Genomic DNA, 17,510 nt, shown 5'->3' with positions numbered 1-17,510 from the left:
GAAAGTATCACTCATTGATGTTGCAATACCATGTGACACCAGAGTAGACAAGAAAAATGAAAAATGTATAAGTTTCAAGACTGCAAATAGAAATAAGAAGGATATGGGATATGCCAGTGGAAATTGTACCCATTATCATAGGAACACTAGGCATAATCCCAAAATCCCTGGAAAGGAACCAGGAAAAACTAGATGCCAAAGTAGTTCCAGGACTCAATGCAGAAGTGTGTGCTACTAGAAAAAGTGCACATAGTGAGAAAAGTGATGGACTCCTAAGGAGGTAGGATGCGATCTGGAACCCCACACTATAAATACCTCCCAGTCAAATAGGATGACGGTGATAGATAAAAATAAACTACACTCAATTAATAATGTAATACGATTGGTTTGTTTACACCATACTAGGTGGCACACATGCAATTGCCTTTAGGCCATGAGCAAGTTGACAATCAGTACCTTGAATTAAAGAATGACAATATAAATATTGCATATACGTACTAGAACAGTTTATTAAAGAATGGCAACATAATCAAAAGTTATAGTACAGCAACCTCCATCTCAAATGCTGTTCTCTTATCCACACTCACTTTATGTACTTGCACTTTATTTAGCGCACACTGGTATACACACTTAACTACAAAAACATTGAAAGCACAGTTAACTCAAGATTGAGCATAGAACAAAGACTGAAAGCTCTGGAGTGGGAGGGGAAAATACTGCTCAAATAACCTTTGCTCAGCCACTGATGCTGAGGGAGCTGGATGAGGGAAAGGGGTAATAGTCATGCGATTCTCGTACATAAAATTAAACTGCACTGACTAAAGTAAGTACTTGACTGGCTTTGCCACATAATCTGAGGTGAGAATGGTTACTCAGGCAGATGTTAACTTTTAACATGAGTCATATGAATATATCATAATGAGAGAATTACCCTGACACAACAGCACAGGAATATCATTATAAAAAATTTGATGTATATGAGAAAACAAAACATCAAGAACCCAAATTCCTGTATACGATAAAATAGATATCACTCAACACGTGATAATCCATCTAGCTATTCATGAAAATTTAACAAAAATATCAGTGTTTTGGATTTCTTTGGACATCCCCTGGTCATTTGGCAGGATCCTCAGAAAACTTATAATTAAATATACGGTCCTATACATAACTTTTTACCATACAGCCAATGCCTAAGTAAACCTAGAAGGGGAATAACAACAAAACAACATGTTTCCACATCAATATATCTCTGCTTTAGAAGTAATTCAGCAAGAAGTGTAAAATTGTATTTTGGATATTCAATGAAATTAATTGCATACTTTAACTCTACTTCTGCACCATTTTAATTTGTCAAAGTTCTGTTTACATGCTATTTTTTACTTACTTGTCAATGTTTAGCTTCTGGAAAACTTCCAAAGTATTCTGCAAAACTTTATCCACATAGTCGATTTCTTTTGGATAGCACTTCTGAGCAAGATTAATTAGTGACACCTGCAAACTGACAGTGTCTTCGAGAGGCATATCAGGACGAGACTGAAAACAGAATAATCTCCAATTTATCTTTCTGGTTTCAATGTAAACAATAAACCATAATCATAATACATACACAACATTTCCATATAAGCAAGTTACTCATCAAACTTCATGACTGATGAAAGCAACTCAATCCCTTCAAAATCTTATTTGCTGTCCATACATCTAGAGATTTATAGAAATCAGCAAGATATTCAAAATTCCATGATTCCAACAAAGGAATCATTTAAAGACCTCATCAAACATGGCTCCAATGTAACATGGAGATGCTGATTCAGAGGCATTTATAAAATGAGTTGCTAGTCAACAAAATGTTAATATAACATGGAAATGCTGATTCAGACATTTGCAAAATGAGCTGCCAGTCAACAAAATGTTATATAGTATGAATATGTAATAAAGAACCGTATCAGCAATGAAATTTTCATGTATCTTTTCACTTCTGTTCTCATACAAATACATATACATCAATGCATAATTTCTTCTGAAACAGACGAAACAACCTTTCTTTATACGTACATATGATAAATCTAAATACAAAAACAAAATGGTACCAAACAGTACTGCACCCACAGTAAAACTTGGACAATCTCATTTCAATTACCTTTATCACTTGAGAAACTTGTTCAGAAAAGATCTCAAAAAGCTTGATTTCTTCAGGGATGCCTGTTCCATCTTCCCTGTGGGCAAAATTTGCTAATCTGTCAATAAGAGATATGATGATGTTCTTGACATTAACCTCAGCATGCAACTCTGCACAAGCTTTCAGGAATGCACTTAATGTCTGCAGGTGGAATTCATCTGGGAAAACCTGAGGATGAGAATTAAACATGTTACAGTATTTTTCAACTCATTCAATAAAATATACAAACCACATAAAGTCTATACTCTTGGGCATCCCTTCAACTGTCTTTATGCACCTGGCATCAGTAACCCAAAATGTACGTATTAACTTCTTACCTAATCTGTCCATAAATTATCTAAGCATACATGTCCTTGTTTTCTTATCATCTAACTGTGTAAGTTCTTAAACTTTACTTTACAGAAATTTGAACCTGTAAAAATTAAATTTTGAAGGCTACTTGGCACTATGCTTTATGGTATAGGTGAGGAAGCATGCCTTTCTTGGACTTCTGATGGCAGTATGTACAATGAAAAATGCCTTTTTGTATGAATAGGGCTCCTGTCAAACTCATGTCCCCTTGTTATTCCATGGAGCTCCTGGTCTTCAGCACTCCTCTTCCCAGCAGACTCCAAGATTCTATTGGGTCCATTCACACTGCCAAGGAGTCAGCAGCTCAGTTCCCTCCAACCGACATTAATATTACTGGTATATTGTGATGAACCAAAATTGTTTATATAAGGTGGTACCTTGACATACGAAAGTCTCAACTTATAAAAAATTCAAGTTACAAAAGTAAATCCGATTTATTTGGCTCTACATACAAAAATAGTTCAGGTTATGGAAAGGTTGTTGCTGTAAAGTCCCGAGATTCGCCCGGACCACCGATAACAATTTAAAACTCACGTGCCGTCAACTGAGTAGACTCGCCACCATCCTCCCGCTCTCCCATTGGTTCCTGATGCTAGTCACCGGCATAAGATCCTACCTCTCCTATTGGTCAGCATCTCTCCCATCGTGCATCTACGTAGCGGCGTTCTTCGGTCACTCCGAAGCAGCATCGTTTGTGTACGCACACAAAATTCGTTCGGTCTAAACGATTTTGTTTATTAACGTAAATTCACTAATGATTTCGTTGTAGTACTACTTTATCGTGTTGTGTGAGAACTTTAGTTCATACGTATAGTACTACATAACTTAATTATGTACAGTACACTATATGTAGTCATGGGTCCCAAGAAAGTTGCTAAAGTTCACGGAAAGAAGAGGATGCTTTCTATGCAGATGAAGATGGAGATCATTAAAAAATATGAAGCTGGCATGCGGTTGAGTGTGATCGCTAAGGAATACCCGAAATCTGTCGACGATAGGCACCATCCTTAAGCAGAAGGAAGCCATCAAAGCAGCTACACCTTCCAAGGGCGTGACTATTTTGTCTGGCAAGAGGAGCCACGTGCACGACGAGATGGAGAGGCTGCTTCTTGTCTGGATAAAAAACAAAGAAATCGCTGGCGATCTGATAACCGAGGCGGCAATCTGCCACAAGGCCAGCGCTATTTTCAGCTATTTGATTGCCCAGGCCAAAGATGACGGAGGAGAAGGGACATCGACGCCAACCCCAGACTTCAAGGCATCTCATGGGCGGTTTGAAAAATTCTGGAAATGGACTGGCATCCATTCGGTTGTGCGGCATGGGGAGGCGGCCAGCTCAGACATGTAAGAGGCAGAAACCTTTATTAAGACGTTCGACGAGATGACGATCAAGGAAGGCTACAGTTCTCAGCAAGTCTTCAACTGTGATGAGACTGGCCTTTTTTTGGAAAACAATGCCTCATCGGACGTACATCACGCATGAAGAGAAGAAGCTACCTGGGCATAAGCCTATGAAAGACAGGATTACGCTTGCACTTTGTTCGAACGCCAGTGGGGATTGCAAGGTGAAGCCCATACTTGTGTATCATTCAGACTCTCCTCGAGCCTTCAAGGCCCACAAAGTGCTAAAGGAGAAGCTTCCAGTGATGTGGAGGGCTAATGCAAAAGCCTGGGTAACGAGACCTTTGTTCACCGAGTGGGTAAATCTGTGTTTCAGCCCGACAGTGAAGAAATTCTTGGAAGAGAAGCGCCTCTCTCTGAAATGTCTGCTGTTGTTGGACATTGCCCCTGCTCACCCTCCTGGCCTCAAGGAAGATATCCTAGCCGAGTATTCTTTTATCAAGGTTCTTTATCTTCCGCCTATCACCACCCCTCTCCTCCAGCTCATGGACCAGCAAGTGATGTCCAATTTCAAGAAGCTGTATACGAAACATCTTTTCAAGAGATGTTTCAACATCACCGATACCACAAACCCCACCTTACGTGAATTTTGGAAGGAGCATTTCGACATCATCATATGCATCCGACTCATCGATCAAGCTTGGCAGGAGGTTTTGAGGCATATCTTGAATTCTTCATGGAGGAAACTCTGGCCTGATGCCGTATCCACCCGAGACTTTGAAAAGTTCGACGTGGGCGAAGCTGGTGCAGATTCAGAAACAGTTACAATCCTGAAACTGTTTCGCAACCAGATCTTGCGTCCATGGGGCTGGTTGTCGACGAGAACGACATCAATGACCTTCTCGAGGAGCACCAAGAGGAGCTTACGACGGATGACCTGAAGGAGTTGGAGGCCATGCAACATAACGTCGTTCAAGAAGAGTTCTCTAGCAGCGGCAGGGAGGAGGAGGGCGACCCTATGACAACGGCAGAAATTAAGGATGCTCTAGCTGCTTTTCATAAGGTGCAATCATTTGTAGAAGACACCCCGAAAAGGCTTACACAGGTTGTATGCTTGCGCAGTTCGATGACGTTTGCCTGAGTCATTTCAGGAACATTGTGAAAAGTAAGCAGAAGCAATCTTCCTTGGATAGTTATTTTTTTAAAGAAGCCTTTAGTAGGAGTATGCAAAAAGGAAGATCCAATTGATACTACGAAAAAACAAAGTTGAAAGTGGTGAAAAAATTGAAATTTTGTAAAAAACATAAAATATAAAAAATTATATGTAAAATGTAAAAATCAAAAAAAGGAAAAAAATTTAATTTTAAGTTTTTGTAAAGTTAAGTGTTACGGTTTTGTTAATGTGTTTCATAAAGTTTAGTCTATGTTTCCTGACATTTTTTAATGTTTTGTAAAGTTAATTGTACGTACTAACAAGTTTTCTGCTGTTTGTCCTCCTCCTCTGTCGCCACTTTCGGAGATAGCCTCACTCGAAAGGTAAGGAAAGGTAAGGTTCCACATTTTACTACATACGTACATACAGTATTTCTTGTATACCATGTACACTAATACACTTTATTTACAGGTACTATGTAGTACATATTAGTAGTACGTATTAAGTTAGGTATTGAATGGTCCAAATTGCTGTATTTAATTGTTTAATGGTCAATTTAGCTTTATTATAAAATTTACTGGGGTGATTTTGTAGGGCTTGGAACAAAATAGGCAATTTACATGTAAAATGCGGTTCAAGATACGAAAAGCTCAGGTTACGAAGGCCCCCTCAGAACGGTTTAATTTCGTATGTCGAGGTACCACTGTATAAGAATTGCTTTGTTACAAACCAATGGCTATTATTCTGACTCCCATCCTCCCATTTTCAGTTTTCCACAACTATTTCAAATTACGTATAGACGGACACAAAAATGGCTAGCTACTGCAATCTTGGGAAACTGGTGGCATTTATGTTATCATACCTTTAGCAGCTACATTCTTTTTCTTCTAGAAAGGAACAAGTGTAAGGAATTTTGTGAGGAAACATGAAACTAACTATGTTATCATGTAGTAATGGAAAAAAATTGTTTAAAATTCTCACTCCCAAAGGGGAAGAAAAAGGTAATTACGAAGACCGACAACGCAAAGAAGGTGAAGTCTCCCTAAGAAGCCTAGCATTTTGGCCATTACTGGTTGGAGTGTAGTCCCTAAAACTCGAAGATCCTGCGACTGAAGGTTTCCGAACGCCATCACTCAACAACTCTTGTACATGGTCCCGGCTCGAACCGTGTACAGGCTTTATGTGAAGAACCACGTACACAATCGCGGAAACGATCATGTACACGCACGCCAGGTGAAACACGTACGCGTTCACGGGAGGAATCACATACTTGGACGTGTGACAAGTCGAGTACACGTCCATGAGACGCCAACAGAGCACAGTCCCAAGACAATGAACATTGCTGAAGAGAGCTACCTGAAAGAGATTGACTCCTAAGGTTAAGGTCTCTTCCAGGAGAATGAGAAACACGTCTACAGGGCAGGGAAGCCTCCCGTTCCGGACCATCAACCACAATCTTATTGAGTGAAGAATCATTAGACGCAGCTTGAACCACCCCCGCATCTGCAACCTTCGACCTTTTAATCGGTGCCTTATTGTCCTTACACCGACGAACTGGTATAGGAACAAATGAAGAGGGGGTAGCACCTGCGATAGCATCAGCACATACGTGCAAGGATGAGCCCCATCCATGTACGGAAGATGGAGAAACACTCTTATTACTCTCAACACTCATACTATCACAAACACATCCATGAGATGGAGGCAGGCTGTGAAGGGAAGTCAACGACGCATTACTCGCACATACAGGAGATACACGGCCATGTATTGAAGACGAGAATGCCTTCCTTCCACGCGCTCCACTGCCAACCTCATGAACATGAATGTGTGAGGGAGATACACGATCTTGTGGGGCAGATGGCGCTTGAGCACAGAAATCCCTGAATTTCCGGGCACGTGTCGATGAGGCTGTGAAAACTCTGAGGAATCTATAATAAACAGAAACAATAACACACAAACACACCGAAAATAAAGAAACACGGGCACAAATCAACCAGCTTGGAAGGAGAACAATAGCGATAGCGTCTACCCTCCATGATGGTTAAGGAAAAGACTGAAACGTCACGAAATAACACTGCGCGGTCTCTGACCAGCTATCACCTCGTATGCGCAAGAGTTGCCATATCTCACAGATTCCTTGCTTTACAATCTTTGATTGTTTAACCAGTTACCAGCTGGCACTTGGAAAATTATCCTATAGTTAAGACCGATGGTTTGTTTTGTATATGGACAAAAATAATTTACTGATGGAGGCTAAGAAATTTTCATCTTGAAGGATTGAAGAATCAATACCAACACTTCAGTCTGTACAAGCATACAAAACACCTTTATTTTGCATGTTTCAGGTGAGAATCTAAGAAACTCCCATAATATACAGATACTGTATGATATCACTTATAGTACAGGCAGTCCCCAGGTTACGACAGGGGTTCCATTCTTGAGACACGTTGTAAGCCAAAAATCGTCGTAAGACGGAACATCGTCAAAAATCCTAAGAAGACGTTACTTTTAATCGTTTGGGTGCATTCAAAACCATGTAAACTGCATTCTTATTGCATTTTTCATCAAAAAAAACCCTTCAAATATTGACTATTTTGCATTTTTGGTGTCTATTTGTTCTGCCAGATCAGCGTTGTAAGTGGCATAACCCAGGAAATAATTTCTGATGAATGTATAATTGAAAAGTGCCTTAACCTCGGAATGTCGTAAGCCTGTACTCAATAGAGCGGCTTCCCTTAGCTTACCTCGAGATACGAAAGCTGACACGAAAAATTTTACTGCTCTACATACGAAAAGTTTTCAAGATACGAAAGGTTTCTGAAAGTCCGAGATTCGCCCGATAACAATTTTGAAACTCGCGCCACGCGCCGCCATCTTAGTTCTAGTAGACTAGCCACCATCCTCCTGCTCTCCCATTGGTTCCTGATGCTAGCCAAGCCATGAGATGCTTCTCTCCTTTTGGACAGCATCCCTCCCATCATGCATCTTACGTGGTGGCATTCCTTAGCTCGGCCACTTCGCACCCGAAGCTTTATTGTACACATGCGGCATTTGTTCGGTCTAACGATTTCGTTTTGTATCGTAAATTCGTTAGTGATTTCGTTGTGCTACTTTATCGTATAGTACATATAGTCATGGGTCCCAAGAAAGTTGCTGAAGTTCACAGAAAGAAGAGAATGCTTTCTATGGAGACAAAGATGGAGATAATAAAAAAGTATGAAGCTGGCTTGCGGTTGAGTGTGATCGCTAAGGAATACGGCCGAAATCCGTCGACGATAGGCACCATCCTTAAGCAGAAGGAAGCCATAAAAGCAGCTACACCTTCCAAGGGCATGACTATTTTGTCCAACAAGAGGAGCCATGTGCATAATGAAATGGAAAGGCTGCTTCTTGTATGGATCGAGGACAAAGAAATCGATGGCGATACGATAACCGAGACGGCAATCTGCCAGAAGGCCAGCGCTATTTTCGGAGATTTGATTGCCCAAGCCGAAGATGACGGCAGAGAGGGGACATCAATGGCAACCCCAGAATTCAAGGCTTCTCATGGGTGGTTCGAAAAATTCCGTAAACAGACTGGCATCCATTCGGTAGTGAAGAAATTGAAATTATGTAAAGTATAAAAAAGTAAAAAGAAATGTTAAAATAAAAAAAGACAAAATAAATTTTATTTTAATTTTTTTGTAAAGTTAAGTGTTACAGTTTTGTTAATGTGTTTTGTAAAGTTTAGTTTGTTTTTCTGACATTTTTTTATGTGTTTCGTAAAGTTAAGTGTACGTATCTGCCGTTTGTCCTCCTCCTCCTCTGCCACCACTTTCGGAGATAGCCTCACTTGAAAGGTAAGCTTCCACATTTTACGTTACAGTAATAATATTTCTTGTACACTAATATACACATTATTTACAGGTTTTGCATTTTTATTCTTAATTTAGGTATTGAATGGTCCAAATTGTTGTAGTATTTCATTGTTTATAGGTCAATTTAGCTTTATCATGAAATTTACTGGGCTGTTTTTGGAGGGCTTGGAACGGATTAGCCATTTTACATGTAAAATGTGGTCCAAGATACAAAAAACTCATGATACGAAAGGCGCCTCGGAACGGATTAATTTCGTATCTCGAGGTACTACTGTATACCCTATAATCCAAACCACAAAGTAAAGAATATGATATAGTATTTGTTAATGATCACAATCGTAACCACAATCATTACGTCCTTGCTGACCAACAACTGAAAAAAACTGATGGTAAACAATAGACGATTGAATCACCCAAAATTGATAGGTTAATGGAAAGTTAAAATAAAATTATCCCACTACATTTTTAGTTTTCATACACTATCATTCTCCCTCCTGACGTGGGAATTACAGCTATCACAACAGAGGTAATATTCATTTGAAAAGTTAGTCAATGTTAAGTCACTTTTAAATGGAACCTGAACTGTTAGGAAGTAACACCCCACCCCCCCCAATTTAGAATAAAACAAATTAAATTCTAAATCACTTTTAAGAGTTGAAACTGGAGTTTTGGGAGGTATATTGCTCATGGAAAACAGGACATAAATCTTTTGGCAAGTCTTTTACATCCAATGTTTCAACAATCATTTTCTAGTAAAGAAAAAAAAAAGCTAGGGTTGTTTTCTACATTACTGAGTACAGTTCCCATCCCACATCCCATTTTAAACTGTTTAAATGTGTCAAGATAACTATAAAAATTGGGCACAAGGTTTCTCAGCATCTACAGGGTGTAACACGAGTTTATGCACACACTTGGGGAAATAAAAGTAAGTCATTCTGAGCAGAAAATTTTCTATAAACATATGCATTTTAAATCATCCTTTGTTGGTGAGGTGAATTTGGCAAAACAACTGTTATCCTTAAATGGCCAAGTAAGATGGTGCACACAGGATGTCGTTATATGCACTGCTATGGTGAGTGGATGGAGCTGACCACTTCACTTTTTACTCTAAACAGCCTCACTTTTCCGCCAAGAGTGTGTTCGGATGACAAGTGTCATATTCATTACTCATTTTGTGAGCAATAAACTGGAGACAATGCCTTACCATTCCAGTAATGTGGAATAAGCATATATGATGTTTATTTATGGGTTTTGCAACAACAAACTCAACTGTTATGAAAAAAGGAAATTGGCGATTGGGCCAATGTGAATACAATACTTCCCGATCAAGTGTACCTTTAGATACTGAACAAAGGGGAAAAATGCGAGTATCATTGAAACCTCCTTCTCCGTCAATGGTATTCACTGGACTCCGATAAAGGAAAGAAAAGCAAGCTGAATGGAATCTCCCCTTCATCAAAGATAGGCCTATTCATTAAACGCTGAGAGCAGCGTTAAGGAAAACCGGTTACTATTTTAAAAATTTGTCTCACCAATAAACAAAGCCTTTAAATGCATATGTTTATAGAACATTTTCTGCTTAGAATGACTTTCTTCCATTTCTCTAAATATTTGCATAAACTCGTATTACACCCTGTATATCCATTCACATACTCATATGTCACCAGTGCTTCAATTTTGGCTGGCATTAAGCAAAACCTAATTTTCCCATTCTAAGCAGTTACAAAAGTCTGCAATCATGATGATTCTAATTTTGATTTAATTAAAATAATGGTTTAAAAACTACTGAATAAAAATTGTAGCCTTAAAAGCAATTACCTTGCAAAATATAATGCAGAATAGCAGATTCTTTGTGAAAAGCTGCATGTGTGGCTAATGGCCAGCATGAAACTGGCAAGGTGCAGCCATTTAGAAGGATTTCCAATATACACAACTTTCTATGACGACAAAACTAGCATCCACATAAAAACATCAGTACATTCCTTGGTTGATCTAATTATTTTTTCACTTTTAAAAACACAAATTTCACTCAACAGCAATCATTACTTTATCAATGCTTAAGAACACCATAAATATCAAATGAAGGGTTCTCTCTCTCTCACAAATAAAAAAAGGAGGTATAGGGCTTGTCACTATTAAAAAGCCAAGTAACCTGTCAAAAATCCTATTGTAAAGTACTACGTATTTAAAAATGGCAAGAATTAAGGATGCAAATCCTAGACAAAAATGATAGATAGGATAGGTGGTTTTTTACAGTCTACTATATCCATTCATTTGTGCTATAGGTGGTACTATACATGTTATTAGACAAAACATAATTTTCCTCAATGATACTTCTCAGATAAATTACAATCTTGTTCAACTACAATCATGGCTGGTTCTTCTCAAAAGCCTTACAACACTACATACATGTTTTGTACCTACAGTAAATAATAATAAGTGCAAAATCCTAAGTAAATCCATATTTATATGCTTCTGTTTCTTCCTCCAACCACAGACATTTATCTACCAAGTGACACCATAAATTTTCTATAATTATTCAAGAGATACGTAGTATATTTGAAATACTATACAAGTTTTCACCTTACCTGGATTATACATTCCATTAAGTACTCTTGTGACAAAGGATCTCTACAGCTTACAGCTTGCTCTAGGATTCCAGGTAAGACTGTCTGGAAAATAGAGATAAAACAAAGATGTTTAGAAGATTCTTGGAGATTAAAGAACAAGGATACAAAATATGAGCTATGGAACTAAACTTTAGCCAGTTACCTGAGGATGTTAATCATTAGTGAACTCTGAAAAATATATTTATGAGCTTGCACCACAAATTTAACATAACTTTCTATACAGCAACCGGACTTCAACCGGACTTTACCATGACCTTTGGCTTGTTGCTCGCCAGTCTAAGCAACAGAGAAAAAGTTGTCATCAGAAAACTAAAGAAGACTCTTTACAAGATTAATAATGCTGAAGCAGCAACCATTTTCAACAAAACAGACTTTCTATACAGGTAACATTAGATGAATAGACCTAGAAGGTTTCTATAATTCTGTTACTACTTTGATGATATACTGGATTGTGAGCTCAGAATTGAGAATATTAAAAACAGAAACAGCAGCATGGATAACATGGAGAGATTGTTGGTATGTAAAATCATCTCATTAGTACTGAGTACAAAAATATCTCAATATGTTTATGAGACTAGTGGAGAAAAATTGTACCAAAAACGAGAAAACCTGATTAAAAAATGTTACCGATGATAATAAGAACCATCTAAATAAAATAGTAACTAATATTTTTATACCAAATTATATATATATAAAATGGTGCCAGATGTTTTATTATCTCAAAAGATTCCATCACTTCCAGGAGCTGAACTCTATAGTATATGGAGAATGGGCGTGAGTCCAAGTACAAGTACTAGTTGTACTTGTACTTTGACTTGTACTAAAGTACAAAATTTTCAGTAGTACTTGAACTTCTACTTGAGATTTTAAAATTCAATGTACACTTGTACTTATACTTGAACTTGGCCAACAAGTACTTGAAAAATCAAGTACTTCTAATTATTTTTTTAAGTAGTACATACTTAGTAGGCTGTATTGCATAACTAACCATGTACAAAACTCACTATTAAGGACAGTAACTAGTATAATACGTGGATTTTTTGTTATAATGATCACTTGTTCATTAAACACAATGAATATCACTTCACCTCTCTTCGGCCTTATGGGCTAAGGTTCACTGACTTATACTGTGATTTTATTAGCTATTTGCTACTGATTTTCAATCAAACATATCCTTAACAATAATAGTACATCTACTGAAATGTATTTGTACTTGTACTTAAGTACATTGTCAAGTACTTGGACTTGGACTTAAGTCTCAGGCAAATCTGTACTTGCACTTGCTCTTTTTCTCAGTACTTGTACTTGTCCACAAGTACCGTCTCATGTACTTGGACCCATGCCTGGTGGAGAAAGCAGACTTTGATTCTTATATAAAGAATTTTCTATTATGCTGTAATATATACACTCAACTCTTAAAACGTCTGATGTAGTTCATTTTTCATCTTTTATTATATTTCACATAGTTTATTTAGGCAATAGGTATCAAATTTTCGAAATGCCTTCATAGAATATTAGTGTTTACATACACAGTTTCAGTACGTCAAAGGTGTGCGCCCTTTTTGTAATGTATAACTTGCATGAGTAGTTTATTTTAGGTCTTGCCACAAATTCTGGGACAAACTCGAAAGTCACCGACCTCTAACCCCTGGTATGTTTCACATCATAACTAAGGTCATGAAGCTCCCCGACTCTCTTTGAAGAAGCCAAGGCCAAAAGGAAAACTGTCTTTAGCGCCAGATCTCTGTCAGATGAATGACGCAAGGGCTCGAATGGTGCTCGAGTGAGGCTTATCAAGTATGTAAAACGTCCAATGCAGAAGGCTTGAGTTCCCTTGGAGAACAGGTTTGTGCAAAACCCCTGAACAACAAGGAAATCTCCAAAGATGATGAGATGCTGAAACACCAAAATTAGCGCTGCTCTGTAGCCCCTGACAGCAGAGAGAGAGAGTCCTTTCTCATCTCTGAGGAACATAAAAAAAATCTGCTATACACTGGACAGAGGCTTTGAGTGAAAAGAAACCCTATCGACGACACCAATCACAGTAGACCGCCCATTTCCCCTGGTAAACTGCTGAAGAGGATTTTCTGAGGTAACTGGACATAAGTCCCCCTGGCTCCTGAGAAAATCCTCTTGCTAGGAGGAGATACTAGTCTCTGTCTGTGAAGAGACAGGGATTCTACTGACATGTGAAATCTTTCGAAATGAGGTTAATAAAGAAGTTGTCGCCATGGAGGAATCTCCCTTGGAACCTCTGCCAAAAGAGACAGAAGGTTCAAGAACCACTCTGCTTGAGGCCACAGAGAAGCCACCAAGGTCAACCTGAGATTTCGAGAACTCATTACCTTGTTCAGAACTTGACGGATCAGGAAAAACAGAGGGAAGGCGTACACCTCGAAGTTGTCCCAACGGTGTTGGAGGGTATCCTCTGCTAGAACAAGAGATCCGGGATCACTGAACAGTAAACCTCCAGTTTTCTGTTGAATCTGAAAAAGCTTGTTTGCAATGACCTGATGCAGAGACCACTCCGTGCCCAGGATTTGGTTCTGACGACTGTCTGTTGGCTACCACATTCATCTTGCCTGGAATGTACCTAGCAGAGAGCTCTACCCAGTTGTCGACTGCCCACTGGTGTAATTCTACTGTCAAGGAATGCAGGAGATGAGACACCAGGCCTCCTTTTGTTCACATAAGCCACCACCGTGGTGTTGCTAGACATCAGAACGACAGAATGACCTACTTTCTCCCAAAACTCCTTCAGTCCCATGAAAGCTGCCTTCAGCTCCAAAACAATATGTAAAAGCTTGTCTTCCGCACTCCAAGTGCCTGATGTAAAGAGGTCTCCCAGATGAGCTTCCCAACCAGAGATGGAGGCATTTGAAAACAGAAGGAAGTCTGGAGGGGGAGAATGTAGAGGGATTCCTACCGTGATATTCTGGTTGTCCAACCACCAACAAAGGTCTTGCCTCACTTCCTCAGACAGAAGGATTCTCTGTAAGGGAGAATCTCCTACTAGGGACCACAAGTCTTTCAGTCTCCATTGCAGAGACTGAAGATAAAGACGCCCATGAGGGACCAGCTTCTCCAGTAACGACAAAATCCCCAGGAGGACCTGCCACTGGTGTTTTGTCTGTCCAGGTTGTGACAAGAACTTCTGTGCTACTAACCACAACTTGTTCAACCTCTGGTCCGATGGAAAAACCCTTGATGCTGCTGTATCTATAACCATACCTAGCTAGAGCTTTCTGGTTGGGAACCAAGTTCGATTTCTCTAGGTTGATCATTATGCCTAGCTCCTGACAAAACTGAAAAAGACAATCTCTGTCATAAAGCAGCTTTTCCCTGGAGCTTGCTAATACCAGCCAGTCATTGAGGTACCTTATCAACAGGCGAACCCCTTGAGCATGAGCCCATTTTGATACGAGGGCAAAGACCTTGTGAACACCTGAGGCAACGTGGTCAACCCAATGCACAGGACCCTGAATGGCAAGATCTGCTCTCCCAGAGTGAAGCGAAGAAACTTTCTGGACGAAAGGTGAATAGGGATCTGGAAATAAGTATCCTTTAAGTCTACTGACAGCATGAAGTTGTTGTCTCTTATCGCTGCCAACACTATTCGGGACGTCTCCATCTTGAACCTTGTCTTCCTGATAAAATGATTCAAGGTGGAAAATTTTATCACTGGTCTCCAATCGCCTGTTGCTTTGGGTACCAGGAAAATCCAACTGTAAAACCCTGGAGAAGGATGTATCACTACTTCTATCGCACCCTTGTTCAGCATTTTCAACACTTCCTCCCAAAGAGCCATGAAATTCCGAGAGTCGAGGGCGTTAAGTCCAATTGAGAAGGGGTCTCTCTGAGAAGGGGGGGGGGGGGGGGGGGGTGGGGGGGGGGGGGGGGGGGGGGGGGGAGAGAATTTGAATGGTAATATATATCCCACCCACTGAATTTCTACCCATTTCTCCACTCCATACCCTTGCCACTTGGCCCACTGGCCCGCCAGGCATCCCCCTACCCATGGCAATGGAGAGGGAGAGGCGCCCACTTTATCAAAGAACCACTCTGCCCCTTCCCCTACAGCCCCTGCCAGGCTTGTGAGGCATTGTTTTTTTTTCTTTTTTTTTCCTTGGCCTGTGAGGGAGAATGGGAGACCCTCACAGAAGCAGAACTCTTTGGGGATTTAACAGGTGAAGATCTTCTCAACTGTTGCTGAGGAGGAGGAGGGCATCTTGAACACACCTCTGACTTTGATGCTGCCTGATGTACCAACCTGTCTTTCGTGTCTGCTTGTCGCCGGTCGATAGCATCTTCCAATTCAGTCCTCGGAAAAAGAAATTGCGACTCACGCAGATCCCCATCTCTGAGACGACAAAGACTCAGAGTCCACTGAATTTGCTACCTTGGACAGTACTACGTCTCTCCTGGCCAGAAAGTGATTGGCCCACAGGTTGGAGCTAAGGTGTGTCAGGTAAGAAATTGCCTTAGCTCTGGACTGTAACAATTGAGAGGGGAAGAACTCACTAAACCTCCCTCAGTCCTATCTGATGCAATCTTGGCTAACGTGGTGCACCAAAAGTCCAGCCAGGAGACTGTCTGGAAGATGGAAGCCACAGTAGTCTCCATAGCTAAAAACTCTTGCGATGAAAAGGAAGGGCCTTCAGTCCTAACCTGTTCCATAGCGGCCAGGTTTAAGACAGATCACGTCTGGGTTAAGGTGATGGGGCATTAACTGAACTGTACTAGTGGAATAGCACTTACTATGCCACATAAGAGGGCAGGGAAGAAGCTTATAGATGACCTACTAGAATGCAGAGAGCCATCTTGGTCCGACAATAAAGTGTTCACACTTTATAGGATGGACGGAGCGTGACCCGACAAGGGGAGCTTAAAAGAAGTTCTAGAGTCCTGTTTAGCACCCAACAAGGCCTCTATACCCATTGGAGTGATAGAAGATTGAGCTTGCGCCCTAACCTCAAGATTGTTGAGCTTACAAGTGAGATCAACTACCTCGTGAATGAGGACAAACTCTTGGCTATCCCCCTCTTCCTGCTCCGGCACAGGCGACCGATGGCGTGAAGACGCTTTGGCAGTATCCTCCTCTTTCCGTAAAACTGTTGATGAAGCTTCTCCAGGAAGCCCAACATTCTGAATAATATTGTTTGGCATGTAAGGTCTAAAACTTGAAGACACTGAAACTGAAGGTTCTCGAAAATCATTTCACAGCAGCACTTGTACATGATCCCGACTCGAACAGCGTACTAGCTCATGAGAAGCACCCCGTATAAGATCACGTACACGTACATTAGGTGAAACACGCACATGGTGGCGGGAGGAAGCACATACATGAACATGAGACGATTCGAGTACACGACCTTGAGATGCGAACCAAGCACGATCCCAAGACTAGCAACGTCGCTGAAGAGAGCTACCTGAAGGAAATAGATTCCTAAGGCTAAGGTCTCTTCCAGGAGAATGAGAAGCATGTCCATGGGCAAATGAAGCCTCACGTTTTCAACCCTCAGCCTCAGTCTTGTCAAGTGAAGAATCCTTAGACGAAGCTTGAGCGACCTTCACATCCGCAGCCTTCGATCTTTTAATCGGCGCTTTATCGTCCTTACACCAATGAACTGGTTCAGGAATAGGCGAAGAGGGGTCGGCCCTGACCTCATCAACATGTACTTGCAAGGATGATTCACGTTTACAAACAGAAGATGTTGTAACTCTCTTAATGCTCTCAACACTCACAATGTTACGAACACGTATATGAGAGGGAGAGACACAGCCGTGAAGGGAAGACGAAGATACTGGTGATACACTGTCATGTATCGAAGAGGAGGATGCCTTCTTTCCACTATCTCCACTGCCAACCTCACAAACACGAATGTGAGAGGAAGAAACAGAACCTTGTGGGTAATAGGAGAAACACTTCTCTCACTTGCATGAATATGAATGTGCATGGGAGAGACATGGCCGTAGACACGGCCTTGAAGGGAAGAAAG

General features: G+C 40.4%; 1 protein-coding gene across 3 annotated transcripts in view; it reads right to left on the bottom strand.

The window, feature by feature from the left end:
* LOC135216136 (vacuolar protein sorting-associated protein 35-like) overlaps positions 1–17,510 on the bottom strand; it is a 156,516-nt gene that overhangs the window by 60,536 nt on the left and 78,470 nt on the right. For all 3 annotated transcript variants that reach the window (XM_064251219.1, XM_064251217.1, XM_064251218.1), the window contains exons 7-9: positions 11,470–11,553; positions 2,141–2,347; positions 1,388–1,536 (exon numbers count right to left, since the gene is read on the bottom strand). In XM_064251219.1, coding sequence (XP_064107289.1) covers positions 1,388–1,536; positions 2,141–2,347; positions 11,470–11,553 — 440 coding nt within the window. The remainder of the gene's footprint in view (positions 1–1,387; positions 1,537–2,140; positions 2,348–11,469; positions 11,554–17,510) is intronic.

This window comes from Macrobrachium nipponense, chromosome 6, assembly GCF_015104395.2.
Source record: "Macrobrachium nipponense isolate FS-2020 chromosome 6, ASM1510439v2, whole genome shotgun sequence".
Classification (NCBI taxonomy): domain Eukaryota; kingdom Metazoa; phylum Arthropoda; class Malacostraca; order Decapoda; family Palaemonidae; genus Macrobrachium; species Macrobrachium nipponense.
Note: the sequence above shows the minus strand (reverse complement) of the source record. Positions and strands in the feature narration are given on the sequence as shown.